Source organism: Amphiura filiformis, chromosome 3, assembly GCF_039555335.1.
Source record: "Amphiura filiformis chromosome 3, Afil_fr2py, whole genome shotgun sequence".
Taxonomy (NCBI): domain Eukaryota; kingdom Metazoa; phylum Echinodermata; class Ophiuroidea; order Amphilepidida; family Amphiuridae; genus Amphiura; species Amphiura filiformis.
The window spans coordinates 22,516,646-22,539,492 of NC_092630.1; the positions used below are offsets into that span (position 1 = coordinate 22,516,646).

At 36.8% G+C, this 22,847-nt stretch overlaps 1 protein-coding gene across 1 annotated transcript; it reads left to right on the top strand.

The window, feature by feature from the left end:
- The first annotated feature begins 793 nt into the window (after nt 1-793).
- Nucleotides 794-22,318, top strand: LOC140148219 (dynein regulatory complex protein 11-like). The gene is made up of 16 exons (XM_072170087.1): nt 794-905; nt 3,320-3,647; nt 5,095-5,400; nt 5,976-6,047; nt 7,734-7,942; nt 9,038-9,122; nt 10,082-10,222; nt 12,301-12,376; nt 12,581-12,729; nt 14,135-14,289; nt 15,689-15,879; nt 18,708-18,815; nt 19,589-19,764; nt 20,113-20,290; nt 21,076-21,314; nt 22,032-22,318. Exons 1-16 carry the CDS (start codon nt 895-897, stop codon nt 22,161-22,163), a joined length of 2,556 nt encoding a protein of 851 aa, XP_072026188.1. The 5' UTR covers nt 794-894; the 3' UTR covers nt 22,164-22,318.
- Nucleotides 22,319-22,847: the final 529 nt, after the last annotated feature.

A 22,847-nucleotide genomic window follows, 5' to 3' on the forward strand; every position in this document is an offset into this window, starting at 1 on the left:
ACAAAGGATTTGAACCGGTGTCCTTCACCGTAATCACGGCGCAGTAGCCTACAGTCCATTCAATCAAATGTTGTCAGTGTGCGAGACGAACCATGTATAAATCTGGAGGTCACATTATCACTTATCATGCTTATTGTAAAAAGTTTGTCCAATGCATATACTGTGTGTATTGTTCCCGGGTATTGTCAATGCAGTCAAGCAAACAGGTATTATATTTTGAAAAGGCCGCTATAGTATATTCACAGGGGTGTCTTGAATGGCCAATCATATGGGACATAATCAAATTGCAGTGACTGCTTCCTTTGTTACCACATGTCAGTCATCTTGTGATTATTGGACCATGTAAACCTGCAAAAAACGAGCCAAAGTGCAGGCCCTATGCGGTACTCTTGTGAAAACTGAGTAACTATCGCCTGTTTTGTCATACGGTTGTAAATTTTTTGCTAAAAGAGCGTTTACAAATTGATAGAAAATCCACTTTTTGCTATTTTCCAATAAACTGAGGTCCAAAATTGGGAGAAAACTGAAGGTTTTTGATGTAGGCCTAGTCCGCATTTTGTAAGTCCTGTCGCATGGTGTGCAAATTATTATTCAATCCATTTTGTTATTATTATTTCAAAATAACCTATACAATGACATGAGTAGGCCTAACTTTTAATAAACTTATCCGGTTATGTCACTAACTAATTATTACCTGTCAATTTAGGAATGGTAATACATCATGTCTGGCCTTGCCTGCTGGTTCTAGGCACTTTTTTTTTTGACTAGCGCCCTCATATTGTCATGACAACGATAGGGACAATAATAATGGGAAAGTGTCGGCTTGTTTTTGTAAGATTGACACAGTAAATATCCTTGATTTCTATTAAAACAATGACATATTCATAACGCAAGATGTCTCATAGGTAAGCTGTAATTGTTGCCTATCATTTGCTTGACTGTTATTTTAATGCATGGAATGTAATTTTGCATAATAATGATTACTTGCATCACCTACATTTTCGTAAAACAAAAAAAGGTTGCAGAATTCTGCACCCATAAAATCGGAATCATTATCACGCATTCATGATTCATTCATAGAAGAAAAATATTTGACACTCTTTCTTTAAACTGTCTATTCTTTCAAAATATTAAAAAAAATAAAGAAAAAAAAAAGGGGGCACATTCATGCATTGCACAGGCACAGCCACAACACTAAATCCTGCCGCATTTGGTGTATAAACCTTGTCACCGTCCTGACCTTGAATTATAGTGAAATGCAGCAAACCTTTGACGAGCGCGACTACTGCGATGTTGCAAATTAGGAGCCATAAACGCGTACGGTGCACAGTTCATGCATAAATTTCCACTCTGCAACAGCAGATTGCCTCAGGCTCAGCACTCTCAGCAGCCAATCAGATACAAGTGCGTCCAACGCAGTAAATTACACGATGTATACTTAAAATACGCGCTCGTCAAAGGTTTACTGAATTTGATATAGTTCCGGTTAAAAATAGCGCCTGAGCGAAATATATCAGCCTCTCAAAGACAAAGGGTACGGTACTAAAGTAACATGTAAATTTAAATGAATTGTGCTTATTTTTGATGAAAACTCTAACCTCAACATTAAAAATCTGTTCAAAAATGTTTCAAATTGATTGTGAATTAGTGACAGGCTGTCGGAATGATATCAAGGCCGGAACTGGTAAGGAGGCGAAATTGTCGGCTGTTCAGGTGCCCGTAGCTCAAAAGTTCGATTAGATGGACCCCAAAAAATAAATTTTAATTAAATTTTAGACTTTATACTTTTAGAAAATCCATACAACATTTTCTCAGCTTTAGGCAAAAGAGTAGAAAAACAAATTTACTTTCTTGTGTTTTCACATGTATTTCAATGGGACGATTATTTAGTGATGTGCCCCCATAAATTGTACCCGTTCGCAAGTTGGCTAAGAGTGAGTATGCGCAACCGTGGTTGATTTGCCCCACTTGAAATTCACTTTGCCCCCTAATGCCCCTGCCCCCCCCCAAAATCACTGTTTATCAATTGCATTTTGCTTACTTTTTTAACTGTGAGCCAATAAAGTATCCTTACACTTAGAAAAATAATCACAATTTCCAAACTGAACAATATTGGGGTAAATTTGTTTTTTAATAGATGCACTATTTAATTCTGCACATAATGACACCATATTGAATCCAATGTGACCTCAAGAAGTAAAGTTACAAACAATTGAATAGACGGAGGTCCAGTTTTAAAAGTGACAAACTGGCCTATACAAGGCAAGGCGCAAAAAGATTCCAACAGGCGCAACAAAGAGACAACACGGTTTCTTCAATGAAGCGTTATTTAAAGCAGTTTTTATTTCAGTTTTTACTTCTCTGTACTTTTCATAACTTTCATTTTATTTGTCAGTTCTTTTGTTTCAGTTTTCTTTTGTTCCTTTTGTTTTAAATTAAAGCCAAACGCATAAATTAGCCATTCACCACTCTCAAACCAGATGCCTAGTCTGTGAAGTTTTGAATAGGCCAGTTTGTCACTTTTAAAACTGGACCTTCGTCTAATCAAATGCTTGTAACTTAACTTCTTGAGGTCACATTGGATTCAATGTGGTGTCATAATGTGCAGGATTAAATAGTGCATCTATTAAAAAAACAAATTTACCCCAATATTGTTCAGTTTGGAAATTGTGATTATTTTTCCAAATGTAAGGATACTTTCTTGGCGCAGTATAGTATTCAGATAGTATCCTGGGGATAGTATGCAATAACCAAGTAATTACTTTCCATGGCATTTCTGATTCTGAAACAAGAACATTCAACATCTTGATGAACACAAAATCTTTGAACATCGAAATAGATGTTTTATCAACAGTGGCGGGGGGTCAGAACTGTTGGCCCCCCTGAAAAAAAAACAAACATTACAAAAATGTCCACTTTTTATGTAATTTTGCATAAATTTGGTTGATTTTGCCCCACCTGAAATTCACTTTGCCCCTAATGCCCCCCAAAAATCACTGTTTATCAATTGCATTTTGCTTACTTTTTTTAACTGTGAGTGTATTGTAAGGACTAGAGGGCCTTGCAGGGCAATATTTTCTTCACCCGATCCCATACTTCTCCATCCCATTTACCCCTGAACCCGACCCAAACAAATAAGGCAAACCCAATGTACCCTGACCTGCATGGTTTTTTGGGGGCGGGTGGGTTTGGGATACCCCGTGTGGGCAGTCTTTTTTGAGAATTCTCATTTGTGTGCAACACTGATTGTATTTGTTTTCTTTAAACTTGTAACATGGCAGTGAAAATTAATTTACATGATCTGGACATTCTTTTTCAGCTATTATCAGAAACAGTGGGCTCAGGCTCAAGAGAGCTTGACAGACCTAATAGCCCAAGAGTTGCCACCTGAACCACCAAAGCCAGAAAAAGATAGACTTACTGCTTTTCAGAATATCGCTACTCTATACATAAAGTATCTTCAAATCTTTCGGAAGCTGGAACAATGCTACGACCAAATTGTACATCCTCAGAAAAGACGGGTGTTACGACACGTGTTGGATGGTGTGGTGGGACGGGTTTTGGAACTTAAAAATGAGATGGTTCTTCTAGAGTTTTCCGAGTTTCACTACTTTGATGACATTTTGTCAGATTTAAAGCTTACACCGGTAAGTGGCTATCAGACTTTTTGTGCAAAATAAAAGTAGTAGGCCTACGGTACTTTTAATGGCAGAAATCTTGCACTACTGTTCCTCTCTTTGATTTCCGGATAATTCTCATTTGAAAGCAAGTGTATGATGTTGTAAACTATATAGGTCTCCAAGAAAATTAACCATCAATCATGCTACGTACGCAATGTTGTTACTATTAAGCAGCCGGCTGCTAAGGTTGGAGCTTCTGTGACTGTGATGTACACATCACCAGTTACTACTCACACATAGGAAGGCACATCATACACCAGTGTCCGAAAATTAAATATATCGGTAGTTTTGTTTTGTGGTCATTAATCATTATAAAAGTCATACATGTCTACTAGCTGTGACACTGAATCTGATGATTTAGAGATTATAGTTGTAAGGCCAAAAAAAAAAAAAGGTTTGTCTCAAAGCTGACGAGAAATTTAAAACAAATGCGAATGCGATTTTTTTTTTTTTTTTTATTCCCGACTTTTTTCATGGTATTTTGTAGGAACAAGAAGCTTTAAAAACGCCGAAAATACTGAAAATAATTAAAAAATAAAAATAAAAAATAAAAATATTGCCTACCTGGCCCTCTGTTGATCAGATTAGGTCAGTTTAGATTGTCATGTAATTTGTGAACAACTCACTGAACTGCCGGCCCGGCGTGAGTCGAAGAAAAAGTGACAAAATTTTGACCATGAATTATGTTTTATAGTCAAAATATTCCACTAATTCGATTAATATAATGATATTTGGCCTAAACTTGAACTCATTTGAAATGAAATGTCAGTTTTATTGAGTTTTTACACTCATCCATGTGCTTGCAATGCTGTTGAATACTGCACTATCGCGATGTTGGAACTGCATTTTATTGAATTCGGTGAACTCTTATGGCATAAAGCAACATTTTTATAGTAAGTGCACTGCTTGGAAACTTTCTTAAAAAGCGAGATAGTTGGTTTAGAATCACGGCGAGAAAATTTGGAGAAAAAAGTCTGATTTTTAAACTTTTTTCTGTAAAATACTAAAAAATTTGTTTTTTTTGAAAAAAAAAATTTCCGCATTTGTTTTTTGTCAAATCGAGGGATTTTACAAACGCGCTCGTCAGCTTTGAGACGAACCTTTTTTTTTTTTTTGGCCTAATCACTTTTAGATTTGCCCTTGAAAAAACCCTACCAATTTTGAAACATAGCATAGTTGGTTACATTAAGAATATATCATATTATACTCATAATTGATATATATATTTTCCTCCTTATTTGTGTTTGAGTGTTTGATACAGCATAACTGACTTTGGCCTGAATGTACCAATTGTGTCACAATTGTCATAACAATTGGTTGTTTTAGAAAAATTAGAAAAAGTATCCTGATTCTTACATTGACTCGAATCAATAAAGTGCAATTTTTTCACTTCTAAATGTGTGTGAATTAACAGAATGACATTGAGATACCAATCCCCAAATACTTCATCAATGAGAGGGCCAAAGTTTTGCAAGACAGGGAGAAACTTCTTGGTCAAATTCTGGCCAAGATGGGTCCACAGGATGAGAAGACAGAAGAGGTCAAGATGACCACAGAGGAGGCTATCAGAATTATTCAGGTTCACGAAAGAGCCAGACAGGGTCGGTTGCGAGCTAAATTTATGAGAGAGATACGACTGCAGGAAGAGAGGGAGAGACTTGCTGCCAATAGGGGAGCACCAACATTAGATGCTGATCTGGCTGCTGTTAGGATACAGAAGGTGAATATCACGTAACAAGTTGTTGAATTGTGTGTAGTATGTGACTAGTGATTACGACTACAGTTTGATCAGCTCGTCATCGGCTCAAAATAAAATGTATTGATATTAATATGCGATGTTACAAGGCACGCCAATTACGAGCTCATGTATAATTCAAAGTATAATAATCCTTTTAAAATGTCTTTATGTCATAAACACTTGTATAAGATCTTTATATTTCTAGATAATACAGAGGCACACCACTAAATCTAGATTAACTTTTGAGAAACAAGCACATGAACAGCGCCCTCCTTATTTGGAGCCAAATGACTCCTTATATTATAGTTTTGGGGCCCAATTTTTTGACCAGTTAAAGATGCACTATTTTATGACATTATAAACATTGAATATCTTTCAATTTAATCAGATCATGGCATCTTGCTCCCCGTAGTACCTATTCTTTCGGGACTCATCAAGGTTACACCATTGCAGGAGGATTCAGTGTACATGAAAATTAGTGTACATGAAAATAATTAAGTAGAGAAGTGTAACCAAAGGTTTCTCATAATCACCTCATCATTTATATTATATTGCAGATTTGGAAAGGTTTTGCTGTGAGAAAGAAAGTGAAGCGAGAACGAGATGAAGAAATGATGTTCATTGGCATGGTAAGAAACATTACTCTCTTATCGCTATTAGTTTTTCATTGTATTTACGAGGGGTATCCAAAAGTTTTTGACACCATAAAGAAGTGAAAGAGCTATACCGATGAAATTTTGTCAGTGTAATCACTGGTCCTTATATACATTATGGTCCAAAAATGGTCTCATAAGTATGTTTACTTTCTTTACAGGTGGCGCTAGATGGGCAGTAGGCGCATAACCTGCAAGATGGTGAAAATTGAGGCACGCAGCGTGATTAAGTAACTGCATTTGAAGGGTTAGGCCTACAATGCTCAGAAAATCCATGATGAAATGAAAGCAATCTACGGTGATGATTGCCCATCATATGGCACTATTGCTTTTTGAAAAAGGAATTTCCAAGCTGGCCTCATGTCCCTCACAGATGAGCCAAGAAGTGGACGTCCATCACTTACTGATGATGCGGCCACAGTGAAAAAAATCAAGAAAGTGGAGGATCTTATCATGAAAAGGTTATGCGCCTACTGCCCATCTAGCGCCACCTGTAAAGAACGTAAACATACTTATGAGACCATTTTTGGACCATGAAAGAGTGAGAATGGAGAGTGAAAACTTTGGGCTTTTTCTAAATGTAAGCAAAACCAAGGTGATGGTCATCAACCAACAAGAAGAGAACACCACTATTCATGCAGGAAACCAAGCAATTGAGGTTATCAAACAGTTCAACTTCCTTGGATCCATGATTTCAAACCAAGGCGGATGCTCTACTGAGATCAGGCGTCGCATAGCAATGGCAAAAACATCAATGTGCACCATGCACAAGTTATGGAAGGACAGAAGCATCAGCAAGTCAACAAAGATTAGACTTGTCTCCTCTTTGATTTTCGATCGCAACATATGCGTGTGAAACGTGGGTGATCAATGCGGCAGATCAAAGAAGGATTGAAGCGTTTGAGATGTGGTGCTGGAGAAAACTTCTATGCATCCCATGGACCGCCAAAAGGACAAATGAGAGTGTTCGGCATGAAATAGGAGAGAAAGTCTCACTCATCAACTCAGTGAGGAAACAGAAGTTACAGTATTTTGGACATGTTGCCAGGCGAGAAGGAGTCAATCTAGAGAAAGTGATAATGTTCGGAAAAGTTGAGGGAAGAGAAGCAGAGGAAGACAGAGACTCAGGTGGACAGATGGAATTGTTTCGTTAACCAAAATGTCAATTTACAGCTGTTACACCAAAGCACAAGATCGACATGAGTGGAGAAACTTCATCAGAAAGGTCACGAATACTCAGATATGAGTAGATCGACGACGACGACGACGACGTATAAGGACCAGTGATTGCACTGACAAAATTTCATCGGTATAGCTCTTTCACTTGTGGGTGATGTCAAAAACTTTTGGATACCCCCTCGTACACCCCTTTATGTCCAAATGTTGTCTTTATAGTTTATACCTTCTACTGCCACAGTTAGTCAAGTTTTAGTGGTAACTGGGAACGGTCCACACATCACATGCTACACTTCATGAGTTGTTTTGATTGGCGATATCCTCGACACTGAATATTGAAAAGCTTATGTGTTATGGGCAAAATGGATCATTTTTGTTGAAAAACTAGTGGAAGTGTCACAAATTATTTCCTGATTGATAAAATTGTTAAAAATCATGTCTTGGCTTTATCTGGATTATGAGATATGGATGTCCTCTATGTTTCAGACTGCTCCACCCATTGCCAGCAATCCAAAGAATGCACCTCAGGGTTTATCAGAGAGGACAGAAGGATCCAGACGTGTCACACAGACAGAACATGAGAGGGAATATCAACAAGCACTGGTGTCTATTAAGGATAAATTACGGGAGGTAGAAGGACCGGATATGAAGGAGAATATGCAGGATCAAGTCAGACAGTGGTTTCTGGAATGCAGGTATCAATAGAAATTAACATCATGTTCTTTCATGTTTTTTCTTCTTCTTTTTTTCAAGTTAATTTCTTGAAGAACATGTAAAAGTTGTCAAAACCCCTGCACACATTGATGTCAGCTAAGTCAACAACATGGTTAGAGACACCAATCACAAAACTATCTTGCCAGTTTCTCTTTTTAATAAATCTGGTGAATGCATACCCAATCTTTTGGAGAGGGGAAGAAAATGGTCTTTGAGTGACAGCAAAACTAACACCATCTAGATCATTGGGTATAGGGTGGAATTGAAAAGGGGGTCAGTGTGACTATATATAGTGATTACATCCCAATAAGTTCAGTGACCCCCATGGAAAAACAAGAGGGGGTACTCACACATTTCAAAAGTGACATTTACTGACATATCTAAGGCTACAGGAATATAAAAACTAGGGGGCTCTCAATTGGTAAGGGAGATTTCTAGGGGGGAAAGCATCCTTGTGTAGACCCGTTGAAACTAAAGAAAAATTGGATGCTTGGCAGACAAGAAAACATTTTAAGGACCTAGTGTAAAATGTTTTCCAAAAATTCAAAATTTGGCAATTTAATGACTCAATCAAAATGTGACAATTTTGCTATTTTCACAGAAAAAAATAATATTTCTTTTAAAAGATGTGGTCTTTGAGTGATAGATGATTGGAAACAAGGGTTTCTGGATAACATGAATCTAAGCAGAGGGTCATTGGGTGACAAAGCCTTTAAAATGCACATTGTTATTGGTAAAGGAGGTCTCTTGAGTGACAAGCACATGACATCACTTCAATTTGTGAGTGACTTCCACCCATAAAACCTAAACAACCAAACAGTCAAGTACATTTTGTTTTCCTAGCCCAGCTTAGCTTGAAAAGGACAATGAACTTGATCTTGTATCTTTTACAGGACTATTATGAATCCCATTTAATACCATTTTTTGAGAAATTAAAAAATGAAGGTATGAAAATGAACAAATTGGGGAAAAGCACTGTCCTGAAATGAACTATTACATCGTAAAGATATATTTATTATATTGTAAGATTATTAAATGATCAACTTGTTGATATTTTTGATATTATTGTTGTACAGAGACGCCACAGGGAAATTCCCAGATTATCCTACTGAGGATGAAGGTGGATCAGCGTTGATTTTCAAAGAGAAGGATCCAGATGAGGTAGGTTAAAGGCCCATTCAGTGATTTGCTCATCCGGACGATCGCAAAAATCATCAAAATTCAGATTTTGGTACCTTTGTCATTGCCATAAATGTGCTGACATAGCATGTTAGTGCTTCTACCTAAAGCCGTGTATTTAAGCAGAGCTGCCAACTCTCCCTCTTTTCGCAGGAGACTCCCTACTTTTAAACCTTCAGAACCCTTAATTTTTGGTCATCTCCTGAAAAGGAAATGGTTTCATCCATTAAGATGTACACATTTTGACAAATCTCCCTGATTGCAACAGGAAATCTCCCTTTTTTCAAGATTCAAATGTTGGCAGCTCTGATTTAAGACAAAATAAAGGCATTTACATGAATCTGTAATAATTTACTGGCAGGATATAAATTAGCTACATGTATTTGAATGGGGCTTTATCTTCATCAATACTGCTGTTTTCTTTGTTTTTAGCCAGATTTTTCATTTCAAAAATACCAAATGACAATTTAAATGACTTATTCTTCACTTTTAAACATTTTCTAAACAATTTTTTTTACACTTGCACTGGGATCACTGAATGGGCCTTTAAGTAAAAAAACGAGAGCATTTTGTGCTTGTAGATTCTGACATAAACATAAGCTCTGTTATAAATTCTGGTGAGTGTGATGTCTTGATACATAGAACATTGAGTCTCCCACCAATACTATCAAAACATTTCAGCATTGCAACATAATAGAAGAATAGAAGTACCCCGACAATAGGTATTTGGAGGTAGGGCCCTGAACCATGAAACAATATGAACCATGTCATGAAATTATATCAGCGCCTCATTAACTGAACAAGTTGGGTAGCTCTATTTGACATGCTGTGACCTGGTTCTTTTCTCACAACAAACAGGGCACCTGTTGGCAAGAACCAAAGGACTTTACCATGTACTGTAACTTACTACAATAACTTGTGATCCTCCTATTTAACTACAGGTGGCTGCTGAGTTAGCAGGAAAAGCAGACGAGAAGGAGAAGAAAGGGAAGAAAGGAAAGAAGGACAAGAAAGATAAGAAAAAGGACAAGAAGAAGGATAAGAAAGGAAAGAAAGGCAAGAAAGGGAAAGGAGATGATGATGTAAGTAAATCTAATAAGGATAATTAGCATTTGAAGTTTTGTAATCTGAGACCTATGTATTTGCAGATTGGTTTCCTGTAATTGTGTCTCAATGGAGCATCTTTTGAGTCTTGTATATTTCAGACATGCCAATATTGATTCAACTTGGGGTAATTCATATAATGTAAAGGAACATAATTTAAGTATGAAACAAGTTTACTAATATATATTTTTTGTTTGTAGTTGGATTTGCCAAACAGGTGGAGGTTCTCAACATGTATGTACGGTACCTTAAATTGGAATCTTGGGTTAGCTAGTATTTTTTTAATATCAGCTGTGTCAATTATCTTTTTGCCGATTGTCTTGTTTTTTTGAATAATTTATTAATGCTTACTGAGTCTGACTCATCACAGGATGATGAGGAGAGGGTAATGTAATGTTTTCTGATGAATAATCAAGTCTCATTTGCACCCTGCTTTGATGAACCCATCAAGTTTGCCCCAATCACAGTTCAGATACATAAAGGAGATCACATTTAGCCATGGACTCATGTGATGCAAATATTACATTGTGATGGAAACTTTCCTATGAAATAGAAAGTGAAACAAATGAAAGGAGAAATGAAAATAATATTGAGATTCTTTGGATGTTTCAATTTTTTATAAACTTTGCACTTTTTTATTCTTTTTTTTAGAATTATATATAACTAGATTTCGCGGTTCTCGGGTCGGGCGGTTCTCGTGAGAGGCCTATTTCACAATATCCAAAACCCGTTACCAATATACCTGCCCTGACCTTTCAAACTACTTTGAAATGCGTCTCTCAATGATCAAGACCCAACTTGACACAACTTAATCAAATATGTTTGTTTTGTAGCTGTGATGCGTAGTTCGGTAGGCCTACCCATAATCTGGAAATCCACCATTCGCATCTTCCAAGCCCTGTCCATTGGAGGCTGTTACTAAAGTAATAAAATCAATCGGGAGAAAGCGTGATTGTGTACGCATAAGCGCGTTATAGCCTGACCATAACTGATAATTTTATGTTAACCATTCTGGAAATAGTCAATATGCACGTGTTCCGAATATCGAAATATATGTATTGAAAATAGGCCTATTGGTCCGTTGAGATGCACCTGTTAGTCACACAACACTGTAATGCTTTCCGATGCGTGCACTGTACTCCGCGCACAATCCCGTTGATACTCCGCGATAGCACACTGCGAGCACGCGATAGTGCACCGCGTGAACGCGAACCGCGAGAACGCGAATGCGATAGTGCGCGGACAGACGGACAAACTCTCTATAATTAGTATTAAGATGAGATTATTCAAGAAAAGCTATCAGAAAGTTGTCCTTTTAGTCCAAAACTTAAATGTGATCTCTTTTTGTGAATGAAAGCCATTTTGTTTTTGGTATGGTGATTCTCTTCCCCTTACATTGACTTCTGTTGAACATATTATTTGCCACTGTCAATAATGTTATAAACCTGTGCAGCTATTATATCCACAGCCATGTTCTGCTCTTTACACTTGATGCAATATTGCTACATGTATTTTTGTTATTAGCTTTGAAATGAGAAGTATGTGTATGCAAATAATGTATAAAAGTACCCTTACAATTTTGCTCCCAGCTAACTGGTACCTACAGGTAAATTAAGTATTTCTTAGCCAAACTGGAACACTGTGAATGCTATGTGGCTCCGCAATAAACACACACACACATAGCGCGGTACAGAAGAAAGCATACACATGCCTTACATTGCGTACATGCTTAGTACGCTACATGGACGCAACATGCATGTTTCAGTTTGGCCAAGAAATACTTAATTTACCTGTAGAATAGATGATTCTCCCTTTTACTCAACCTAAAAACAAAAATATTTATGTATAGTTCCAGTTTGTTTTACAATTTTGGACAATTGTTGACAATTTTTTCCCTCCTTATTTCTTTAATAATTCTTTTTGCCGCCCCTTCTTCTTCTGCCTCCCCTTCCTTTTTGCAGCCTCCTGCTTTTACCCCAGAGCCCCCAATATATATATGTGCATGGTATTTAGTTTATATAGTTCTAATATCAGAAATTGTGTTTTATAATTGCAGGAAGAAGATCAGGGTTTTAAGTTACAGCCATCAAGCTTCCTTGGAGCAGTGGGGGAATCTTCCAAATCTTACGACAGTAAGTTAGCAGTACTTTTATCATGCAGGAAATTATCTGAACTTACACTTTCTTATAGCATGAAAGTAAAGTACAGACAACCCACTGCAAGATGGAAATGGCTAGTTGAAATTTGTACTTTTTATTGTGACATTATTACTTGTGTGACCAGTACAAAAAGCTTCAGATCATTTACAAATGAGTACTTTGGTGTTCTTTTTTCAGCCGTGTGGAAGGAGAAGAATGAAGAATCTAATTTCAGTCAGAAGCATGATGCAGAGTTGATCAAGGAGGAAAAAAGACTGGAGGTTGAGGGAGAGATCAGATGTCAGGTTGATGAGCTTATGAGACAAGAACTCAAAAATCTCAAATTGGTAAGATGATGCTGGAAGATTTATGACACATATCTGTATCTTCAGTGATTTTGTACTTCGAGAATATAAAAGTGGCCATATTTATACAAATTTTGAAAGAAAATTGAAAACATTTTTTATTCCTGAGGCCCATGCATTTGGCTAAATTCAACACAATTTTTTGAAATTTGGACTCTGGTTATGTGATTTTTTTTCTTCGAAAAGATTATATAAAAAATAACCTGTTTCGGTACAATTACCGAATAGGGTGCAACTTCCTATACTTGAGTCCAGTCCTCGTTTACGGAGTTTAGGGTTAGGGTTTAGGGTTGGGGTAGGGCAGTCTTGTAATAAGACTAGTAGAGTTGCACCCTATTCGGCAATCGCTCCCCTGTTTCTAATTCTATACCAAAATTTAACCAAAAAGGAGGCTGCTATTGTTAAACCAGAGTCCCACAAATGAGACCCATATTTGTGGCACCTCCCTGTATGGTGCTATATAATTGTCCCGAGTACCCACAGTTATACTGTTAGGGGTGGTGCAATAATTATGTGTACCCGGGGTGAATTATAGGGGGGGCAAAGATTTTTGGCAGGCCAGAAGGGGGGGCAAGCATTTTTGGCCGGTCAAAAGGGGGGGTCAAGCGATTTTGGCAGGTCGAAAGGGGGGGGGCAAGCAATTTTTGGCACAGATATTTTGGGTACCGTTTATATTACGCCCTAAAAGGCGTGGGAAAACGTTAGGAACACATTCAAATATGCAAAATTTCCTGCTCGCTGCGCTCACATTATATGATAAGACAATTTCAGGTTCTAAATTCTGGTTCCCCAAAATCTTGCATGTGTAAGGGGGGGGCCAAAGCTTTTTTGGCACGTCAAAAGGGGGAGGGCAAAGCTTTTTTGGCACCTCAAAAGGGGGGGCAAGATTTTTGGCATGGCCAAAGGGGGGGGGGCAAGCGTTTTTGGCAGACCATTTTGAGAATTCACCCCAGGGGTACACATAATTATTGCACCACCCCTTAAATAGCAACACAATTTATTGATGAATTAAAATGGTAAACTGGAGTGGTTGGATTACATCATACTTGGAGGGACAGTTAGTGTACCTGTGGATTGTTTCAACAAATCAATGTGAACACATGCATGTCTAACTTTATATTTCTTTGTTCGTTTAGAGTCCCAGGGGTAGAGTGGGATTTTTAAACAAAAATACTGGAGATGGTTACACTAGCCCATATGTTACAATGCAATATGACAGATATGTCTTCTAATGTCACAGATGGACCTACATGGATGGAGTCTGTCTTCAACAAGCAAATGAGTTTGCCAGAATCAATTTTGATTCCAGCAGAGTGTGCCAAAATTGAGCTTCTGTATATTCAAGAAGTCAATCACCCGTAACTATAATACTTTTTACTGTTTCCAGGCTGTTGATAGAGAAAAAGGGAAAGGAAAGAAAGGTAAAAAAGGAAAGAAAAGTGGCAAGAAGAGTGGCAAAAAGAAGAAGAAAAAGAAGAGTGGCAAGAAAAGTGGCAAGAAAGGAAAGAAGGGCAAGAAGGAGAAGGATCTTACTCCTGACAGGTATGTTTACAAACAAATATTGCCTAATCTTTTTACTATTGTAAACAAGACATATCGTAACTTTTAGTTGGACTGATAGTTACAAGAAGTATCCTAACTACAAAAACTACTGGTTCAATATATATGGATTGCCCACCCTGACCTAAAATTGTTACCTGTCTGACAGACAGGTACTTAAAAATGTGTACCCGCCCAACAGTGAAGTTACCCGACAATAGCATGCAAGTGGATCATAACACCACACGTTTTTATGGTAAAGGACTATCTGTCTGTTGATTTAAAAATCAAATTTCAATAAACATGGGTTTGAAATTTTAGCTTTTTACGAGAAATTTCATGTTGACAAAATGGCAACTTACATTATTTATAAACTTCGTTTGATTGACTGCAGGGAAGTTATGTGTGTCATGCCTGGGTGGTTTCATGTGGGGTTTTATTTCAATACAACATTGATTTGAAGACTTCAGATGCAAAGCACGTTATGCCATTTTCAAACTTTTTGCATTAAAGCCACTAACTTCTACCTTATAAAATGCTAGCTTTAAATTGATACATCAAATGTATATTTGTGAAACTACGAGTATGCTCAAAAACAGGACATATCGAGAGTTGAGAGCCAGAAAGCCCCCAGCCCTCGATATGTTCTTTATATTTGATGAGTTATATCTTAAGGGCTGGGGTATGAGCGTTTGGACAGTATTTATTTTGGGACATTAGAGCACATCAGACATATCGAATTGCATTCTGAATACTGAAGAATGTCATTCTGATATCAAATAATTTTGATTTTTTGAAATTAGCAATTTAATACACATTTTATGGCAAATCATTAAAATTGATATTTTTGATATTTAACAGTACTTGAAGTAAAATTTATAAATCTGATGATTTATACTTAAGTGTATGTAGGTGGGATGAAAAGCCGACGATCAATTGAAAATTTTGACCTTTCGTATTGAAGATATGGATTTTTTTCCCAAAACACACAAAAAAAATTAGGTCTTTTGGGAAAAAATCCATATCTTCAATATGAAAGGTCAAAATTTTCAATTGACCGTCGGCTTTTCCTCCCTGCTACATACACTTTAAGAATATATCATTAGATTTATATAATTTACTTGAGGACTGTTATATATCATAAATTTGAAAAATATCAAATTTTTATAATTTGTCATAAAATTTGTATTATATTGTGATTTTCAAAAATGAAAATTATTTGATATCAGAAAGACATGCTTTCAGATTCAGAATGCAATCGATAGGTCTGAGGTGCTCTCATGTCCCACAAAAATACTGTCGAAATGCAATAAACGCTCATTTTAGATCCCTTAAATCAAGAAAAATATATATTTTCTTTTTTTGCATCTCATATCTTCAATATATTTTCTTTACCGTATAGAACAATGGAATCTCTGTATGAGGAGCTTGTAAGAGAAGGGATTCTTATTCGAAGCCCTAAATATCGTCTGATGGATTACCTAGGTGATTATAGTTACCTGGGTACCACACTGAGGACAGCTAACATTGAACCTATGCCATCATTATCAGATGTAAGACAACTAGTAGCACTCTATGGCATACTACCATTAGGTAAGTTTATATGGGCATCCTTTGGAGTGTTTAATACCAGATGCAGTTTATAAAGATCACCAAGTTCACAGGTTTGTATGCTCAGTGAAGCAGGGTAGTGTGTTGAACACACATTAAGGACATTCTTAATTCTTTTTACTAGAGAATAATTATTGGGTGAACATTTTCAATGTAAACTCCAAATCAAGTGTTCAGATCCAACACTTGGGCAAGTTTACAAAACTTTTGTCCAAGTTTAATGAAGACTAGCGGGGACCCGCGCTTCGCGCGGGCCCCCGCTAGATGAGTAAACGGGAGCGGTTAGTAAATGGGAGCGGTTAGCATAAACGATGGAAAATGGTAATCATGACAATTGGTATCGATTTAACAGCTCAATTATTAGGGCCTACTCGGTCAGTGATGTGGTACAATTTGTAGCCTCCATTTTGCAAACGATTTCCTTTAGCATAATCTTTTGCGTAATTTGTGTACCAAACACCCTTTTGACTTATTTTTTTCTTTCAGTTTCTCTCTCTATCTCTTTCCATTTCTTGCTTTCCCGTAGTGGCGTGGGCAGCACATTGAAAGGAGGGGGAGGTTGTTCAGTTCCCCGCATGGAGTCTGATTAGGAGTGTGAAGGGCAAATTTTTTCCCGCTGAATCCCCGAATGACCAACAAAAGTGGGGGAGGGAATTGCCCGCCTGCCCCCCCTTTTGCGCGCACCACTGCTTTCCCGTTATTTCATTCCAATTCCTTTTTATTTTCTTGCTTGTTCCCTTTCTTTCTTTCTCTCTGTCTCTCTCTCTCTAGCTCTTTCTTTCTTTCTGTCTGTCTGTCTGTCTTTTTTAGTCTTTTCCGTTCTTTCTTTTCGTTTCTCTCACCCTTTCTCTTTCTTGCTTGCTTTCTTTCTTTCATTCTTTCTTTCATTCTTTCTTTCTTTCTTTCTTTCTTTGTCTTTCTTTCTTTCTTTCTGTCTTTCTTTCTGTCTGTCTTTCTTTCGTTGTCTTTCTTTCTTTCTGTCTGTCTTTCTTTCCGTCTTTCTTTCCGTCTTTCTTTCTTTCTTTCTTTCTTTCTTTCTTTCTTTCTTTCTTTCCGTCTTTCTTTCTTTGTCTTTCTTTCTTTGTCTTTCTTTCTTTCTTTCTTTCTTTCTTTCTTTCTTTCTGTCTTTCTTTCTGTCTGTCTTTCTGTCTTTCTTTCGTTGTCTTTCTTTCTGTCTGTCTGTCTGTCTTTTTTTCTTTGTCTTTCTTTCTTTCTTTCTTTCTTTCTTCGTGCGAATTTGTTCCACTTTTGCACGCATGTATGTAGCCGTTTTTTCTTTCATTCGTTCGTTCTTTCTTTTAAATTTGTTTCTTTTTCATCAAGTAGGCCTATACTATAGCAACATTGGGTTTCAAGAAGGTTGAGTTACATAGGCGTAACTTCAGGTGGTGGGGTGGGGGAAATGGTAATTATGGCAATTGGTATCGCTTTTACCAGCCCAATAACGCGTGTTTGCATATTAGAATTTGACCAAAACACAAATCCATTTTGCGTATTTTTGGTAGGCCATACCTTTTTTTAACTTTCTTTCTTCCTTCCGTCCTCACTTTCTTTCTTCTTTCCTACCCTTTCCCACCATTTATTTATTTATTTCTCGCCAGGGCTCCTTGTCATTAAACCTTTCTTTCCTTTCATTTCTTTCTTTATTTTCCTTCGTTCTCAGTCCTTCTATCTCTCTTTACTTTTGCTCACATCATTTCTTTACTTCTTTCTCATTTTCCCTCTCTGTGTCTTTTTCCTTCTATCTATATCTCTTACCGTTAGGTTTTTCTTTCCCTTTCTCCTACTCTGTCTTTCTTCCTCTCTAGGCCTACTCAAGTTATAGTCAAAGGCATCAAAACTCAAAATTTATTTTCAAATTACAAATTTACATACCTTTAAATCAGTTGCGTGTAGCGTGATATGGACAGGCATGTGCCTCCAATCGATATGAATATTTAGAAAATTCCACAGGAAAATTGCCGAAAAACTGCGGCCATCAAGCCCCCCTGGTCGGTGACCCCCCTCAATATGATGGCATAACTGCTTAAAATCTTCTAACGGTAATAGCATTTACATTGTTTACCGTCGCAATTTTCGTACCGTCTTGAGGTTGACGCGTGCTTTCGCTTCGCTGGGTTGCTATGCGTGTGTGCGTATTACTGTGCGTGAGGCCTATAGCATGGCAACGAAATGACGGGCCACCATTGGTTGATCCACCCAATAAATCCAAATAATTATTTGTATTTATTAATTTATCTATTTATCTATGCAATTACCATTCATCTGGAAATGCTAGAACTTATTTATTTATCTATTTATTCATTTATTTGTCATCTATAATCTCTGACATGATACCGATGAATCGATCAGTTCCTCTTCAAAGTATCGATTATCGGCAAGTTCCTCTTTAATAGTATAGATGTTCTTAAAACTAACTGGCTAAATCAACTAGATTATTATGTAGTTTTTACAGATTTGGACAATTTCTCAGAATACATAAATGGATAGTTATTAAAGATATAAGAAATGGGGGTTAGTAAAGTGTGCAGAGGCCTGTGGGTTGGTATCATGCACTAAACATTTTTGTAAATCCTCAAATTTTAAAATTTATTTAATATAAGTCAATTTGTAATCAAGTTTTTTCAAGGGAGGTATTCTAATTAGACAACATAATTTTTATCAGAGGCCTGTGGGTTGGTATCATGCACTAAACATTTTTGTAAATCCTCAAATTTTAAAATTTATTTAATATAAGTCAATTTGTAATCAAGTTTTTTCAAGGGAGGTATTCTAATTAGACAACATAATTTTTATCATATTTAATGTAGGATCTCAAGCAGTTCATGAGAAAGCGCCTCAAATTAAATCACTACTGCTAGCAGGACCAAGAGGCTCTGGCAAACGCAGCTTAGTCAATGCAATCTGCACAGAGACAGGTAAGAATAAGTTTCAATTCAAACTTCACGAACCATCCGAAATTGTTGTCTGTTTCACATAGCAGCCTATCTCACAGCATACTTATTTCGAGAAAAATCACATATTTAATTTTGTCGAAATCTATTGTTTCTGTCCTTTTGAAATATATACTATCTACTTGAAAGATGACATTCATAAAATTAATATAAAATGATATTTGAAGTCAAAAACTCTTCTCTTTATTCAAATTTTCACAAAAGAAACTCATACATTGTTACGTGAAAGAACAATAATTGCATATTGTGAGATACAACGCAAATAACACATCAGTTGTATTTCAATGTGAGACAATAGATTATGTGAAACACTGATTTTCATGAATAAAACAATGGTAACATTAATATCTGGAGGTGCTAGGTGACAACTACATAGCATGTGGCTAAGAAACAAAAGGCTCTGAAGTGGATATACATTTTGCGAGCATTTTCCAGTATCAAAACTTATTCAGAACAACAAAAACAAACAAAAACCATGTGGACAAATTGATGCACTTCTGACAATGTTGCATTCCTGGCTCATTTTATGAGAGTAGATGGTTGTAGTATGTGCCACATGTGATTGTGTTGTATTCCAGCTTTGATTTTGAAAGATGAAGCTGGTACTGATTGCACTGATGGTGCACCTCAAATTTGATCAACTCTGTCACAATGTGGGCAAAACTCAAGATCTGGCTTATAACAATGTATCATAATAGAGAATGTCATTCTTTTGTCTTTTGTGATGAACCCAACAGGTGCTAATCTCTTTGATCTAACTGCAACCACCATAGCAGGCAAATATCCTGGCAAAAGTGGCTTACAGATGCTCATGCATATGGTCATGAAAGTTGGCAGGAATCTGCAACCATCTGTTATTATGATTGGAGATGCAGAGAGGACGTGGGTCAAGAAAGTACCAAAAACAGACAAGGTGAGAATATGAATGATGGATTACTTTTCTATAGCTTTTCTATGGTTGTCTCTTTTTAAAAATCAAACTGTTGCACTAGTACCTCTGGGCAACCATAGCAAAAACAAGAACAGTTGTAAAAGAAAGGAACAAAGTAGCACCAAATGTTTACAAGACTGTAAGGGAAAGGGTAGGATACTAGAAATAAGAAATTTTGCTGGAGCAGAGTTTCTGATCTTTCAAAACAGATTCTCACATTTCTCGAGACATGAACTTTGGGCATGCCCAATTCAAGTTCTACTCTAAAATTTCAATCTCACTACTAATAGAAGTAATTTTGAAATTTGTTTTCTGCATTTTCTTTTCAAGTCCGATCCAAAGAGGTTGAAGAAGGAGATTCCGAAGATGCTTAAGCTACTGAAAGGAGAAGACCGTGTGCTACTCGTTGGTACATCAAGGGCACCTTTTGAATGTGAGATGAAAGGACTGACTGGAGCATATCAGAAAATTATCCTTATTCCTAGGCCAGATTATGCTTCCAGATATTGTAAGTACTAAATACATTGGTCAGCTTCTGCACTGATGATGTTCCAAGTTTTTGATGGTTTTGGTTGTCTTTTTTACTTTAATGGCAAACCTAATTTCAAATCGAGATGACGGGACTACTAGCATGTTGCCTGCATCAAAAATGCAAATTTGGTATATCCCTTGAACTTTCTTATAATATTATGTGCTTCAAATGTGAGATATTGCTCATGAGAAGCTAATTTCCAGGAACTAATGTTTGGATTTTTGTGCCATATCCCCCCAACAGTTATATTTTTTAGTGCAAACTTGTTTGGATTATTTTGCAATATCCCCAACAAAGTTTGATTTGTTAGGGATATGCACAAACTTTTGTAATGCTTTCCAAACACCAGTTACAGTTTGATTTAGACCAAAACCTGTTACTGGTACACTTTTTTGGTTCCCATACCTGATAATCCAATATGGCTGATTTCCCACAGTGTTCCATAGGGGGTATGTGGAGTCTTGAGTACAAATTTTCAAACCTGTGCACACAGAGTTATGTGGTGGTGGGTATCACAAAGTGGTACTGTAGAAAACATTTGATGGGACATAGGATAACAGGTCTGTAATAAACTCACGCTTTCTGTGGGTGTCAAAATGGTCCATAAATAGGTGACACATCTGGAATAAGCTTTCAGAATCTTCAAAACCCATTGTTAGACTAGTAAGATAACTAGGGAAATTAATTTATAGAGTATAATGTAAGTTCATGGTTCAAGCTATCATTTTTTAAGTATACCATTATTTTTGCTTTTATTGCAGTGTTGTGGCGCAGTATGATTGTACAGTGTAATGGCATACTGACTGCCTCAGTGGACATCACATCACTGGCCAAGGTGACTGATGGCTACACTCAGAAACATCTCATAACAGCATGCCAGCAGGTGCTGACCGAACGCAGAGTAGCGCTTTTAGCAAAGCGCCCTCTAGTAGCTTCAGAATTCATTCCACCATTGGCTCGTATTGATCCCATCTACAAGGAAGAGGAAGAGGCCTTTAAGGTATGTGAAAACTTAATCCAATTGAGTATGTTCATTCGTAAGTCTGACATGAAATGAAGGTAAATTCCATAGTGCAAACAGTATACCATCCTTACATAATAGGCCTGCATAAAATGTGGCTTGGGGAAATATTTCATGATTGAAGAAACATCGCATTCTGATTTGCAGTTATTTTGATCCTTAACTGTTAATGTTTCTGATGCTCTATTTAAAACAGTGTGTGAATGGGATACTCAAACTATGAAGATAAGTACCTGTTAAAAGTTTCACATGGGGGGCATTTTACTGGCATAACGGTGGTCTAGGTCTCATTTTGAGGACTAAGTGTTCAAAGCCTCATCTGCATATAAATAGCTTCCCTGGGTAATGATATTCATAAGCATAATTGTATCCATACACAACATTACCTAGGGGAGCTAATGAAGATGGGACTTTGAGCACTGAGCCCTTGATTTGTACTTGACTGTCCATTCAATTCTTGGGTGTATCCTTCGTGTAAGAGAATACCAAACAAATCACAACTCTAATCCTAACCCTAATCCTATGCTAACCCTTACCCTAACCCTAATACCTAACCCTAACTCTAATCCTATTAGTATTTTGTGCTGTCTTAAGTACACTAAGGATAAACCAATTCTTGGAACAAGATTTCACTATGTAAACACAAACTAATAGAAAGTAAATTATGTGGAACTATGTTTTACTTTTTCCTTGCAGACATGGTATGGCAAAACTCCACTTGGTAAGAAACGTGCCAAAGCAGCAGAAGGTGATGGGGATGATGATGGAAAAGGGAAGAAGGGCAAAAAGGGAAAGAAAGGAAAGAAGAAAGGAAAGAAGAAGAAATAGAACAATGTATTATTGTCTAATCGTGGTTCTGAAATCTGAAATGGCATTCATTGTAACCATTATAATATGTGACATGATCCAATCCAATCAGACCACAGTCCGTAATAATGAAATTGAGATATTGGCATAAATAATGAGCAACAAACAGTTAAAACCATTACCCCATTAGAAAGCATAATAACTCAATTTTCACAATTTCTGACTTTGGTCTGATTGGATCAGATTGTGTCATTGTCACATTTGGAAAGATGCAATTTAGTGTGAAAATAAAGATTGTCTTATATGGCATCACTGGCAAAGGACTGGCAAAAGATCAGTTGGTGGATTCTGGCAAACATGAAATATAATGATCTGAGGCAGTTTTATTTACGAGACCAAATTTTATTGCATTTTCTTTCCGTATAGATGTTTTGTTTGATTCAAATTTGGATTTCAACAAATAAGATTATGTGGTTATCTGTATTTTAGACTCATGTTCTTGTTGAAAGAATTTCATTGTATTATTATGTAAATTTAAATGTGCATATACAGTATATATTTTCTGCTAATATTGAAATGAATATCCATGTATGACTTCAAATGTGAAGTGTATAATTGTAACCAAGTTCCGTCCAACCTGTCCTGCAATGATGCAAATATGCAATTTGGTTGATTAAGTGGAAATGCTTATTAGAAAAATAGAAG

Bases quoted from the DNA above. Each gene is read 5' to 3' on its own strand.
- LOC140148219 (XM_072170087.1), top strand. The intron at 6,048-7,733 runs GTAAGAAACATT...TCTATGTTTCAG, and splicing joins AAATGATGTTCATTGGCATG to ACTGCTCCACCCATTGCCAG. The intron at 9,123-10,081 runs GTAGGTTAAAGG...ATTTAACTACAG, and splicing joins AAGAGAAGGATCCAGATGAG to GTGGCTGCTGAGTTAGCAGG.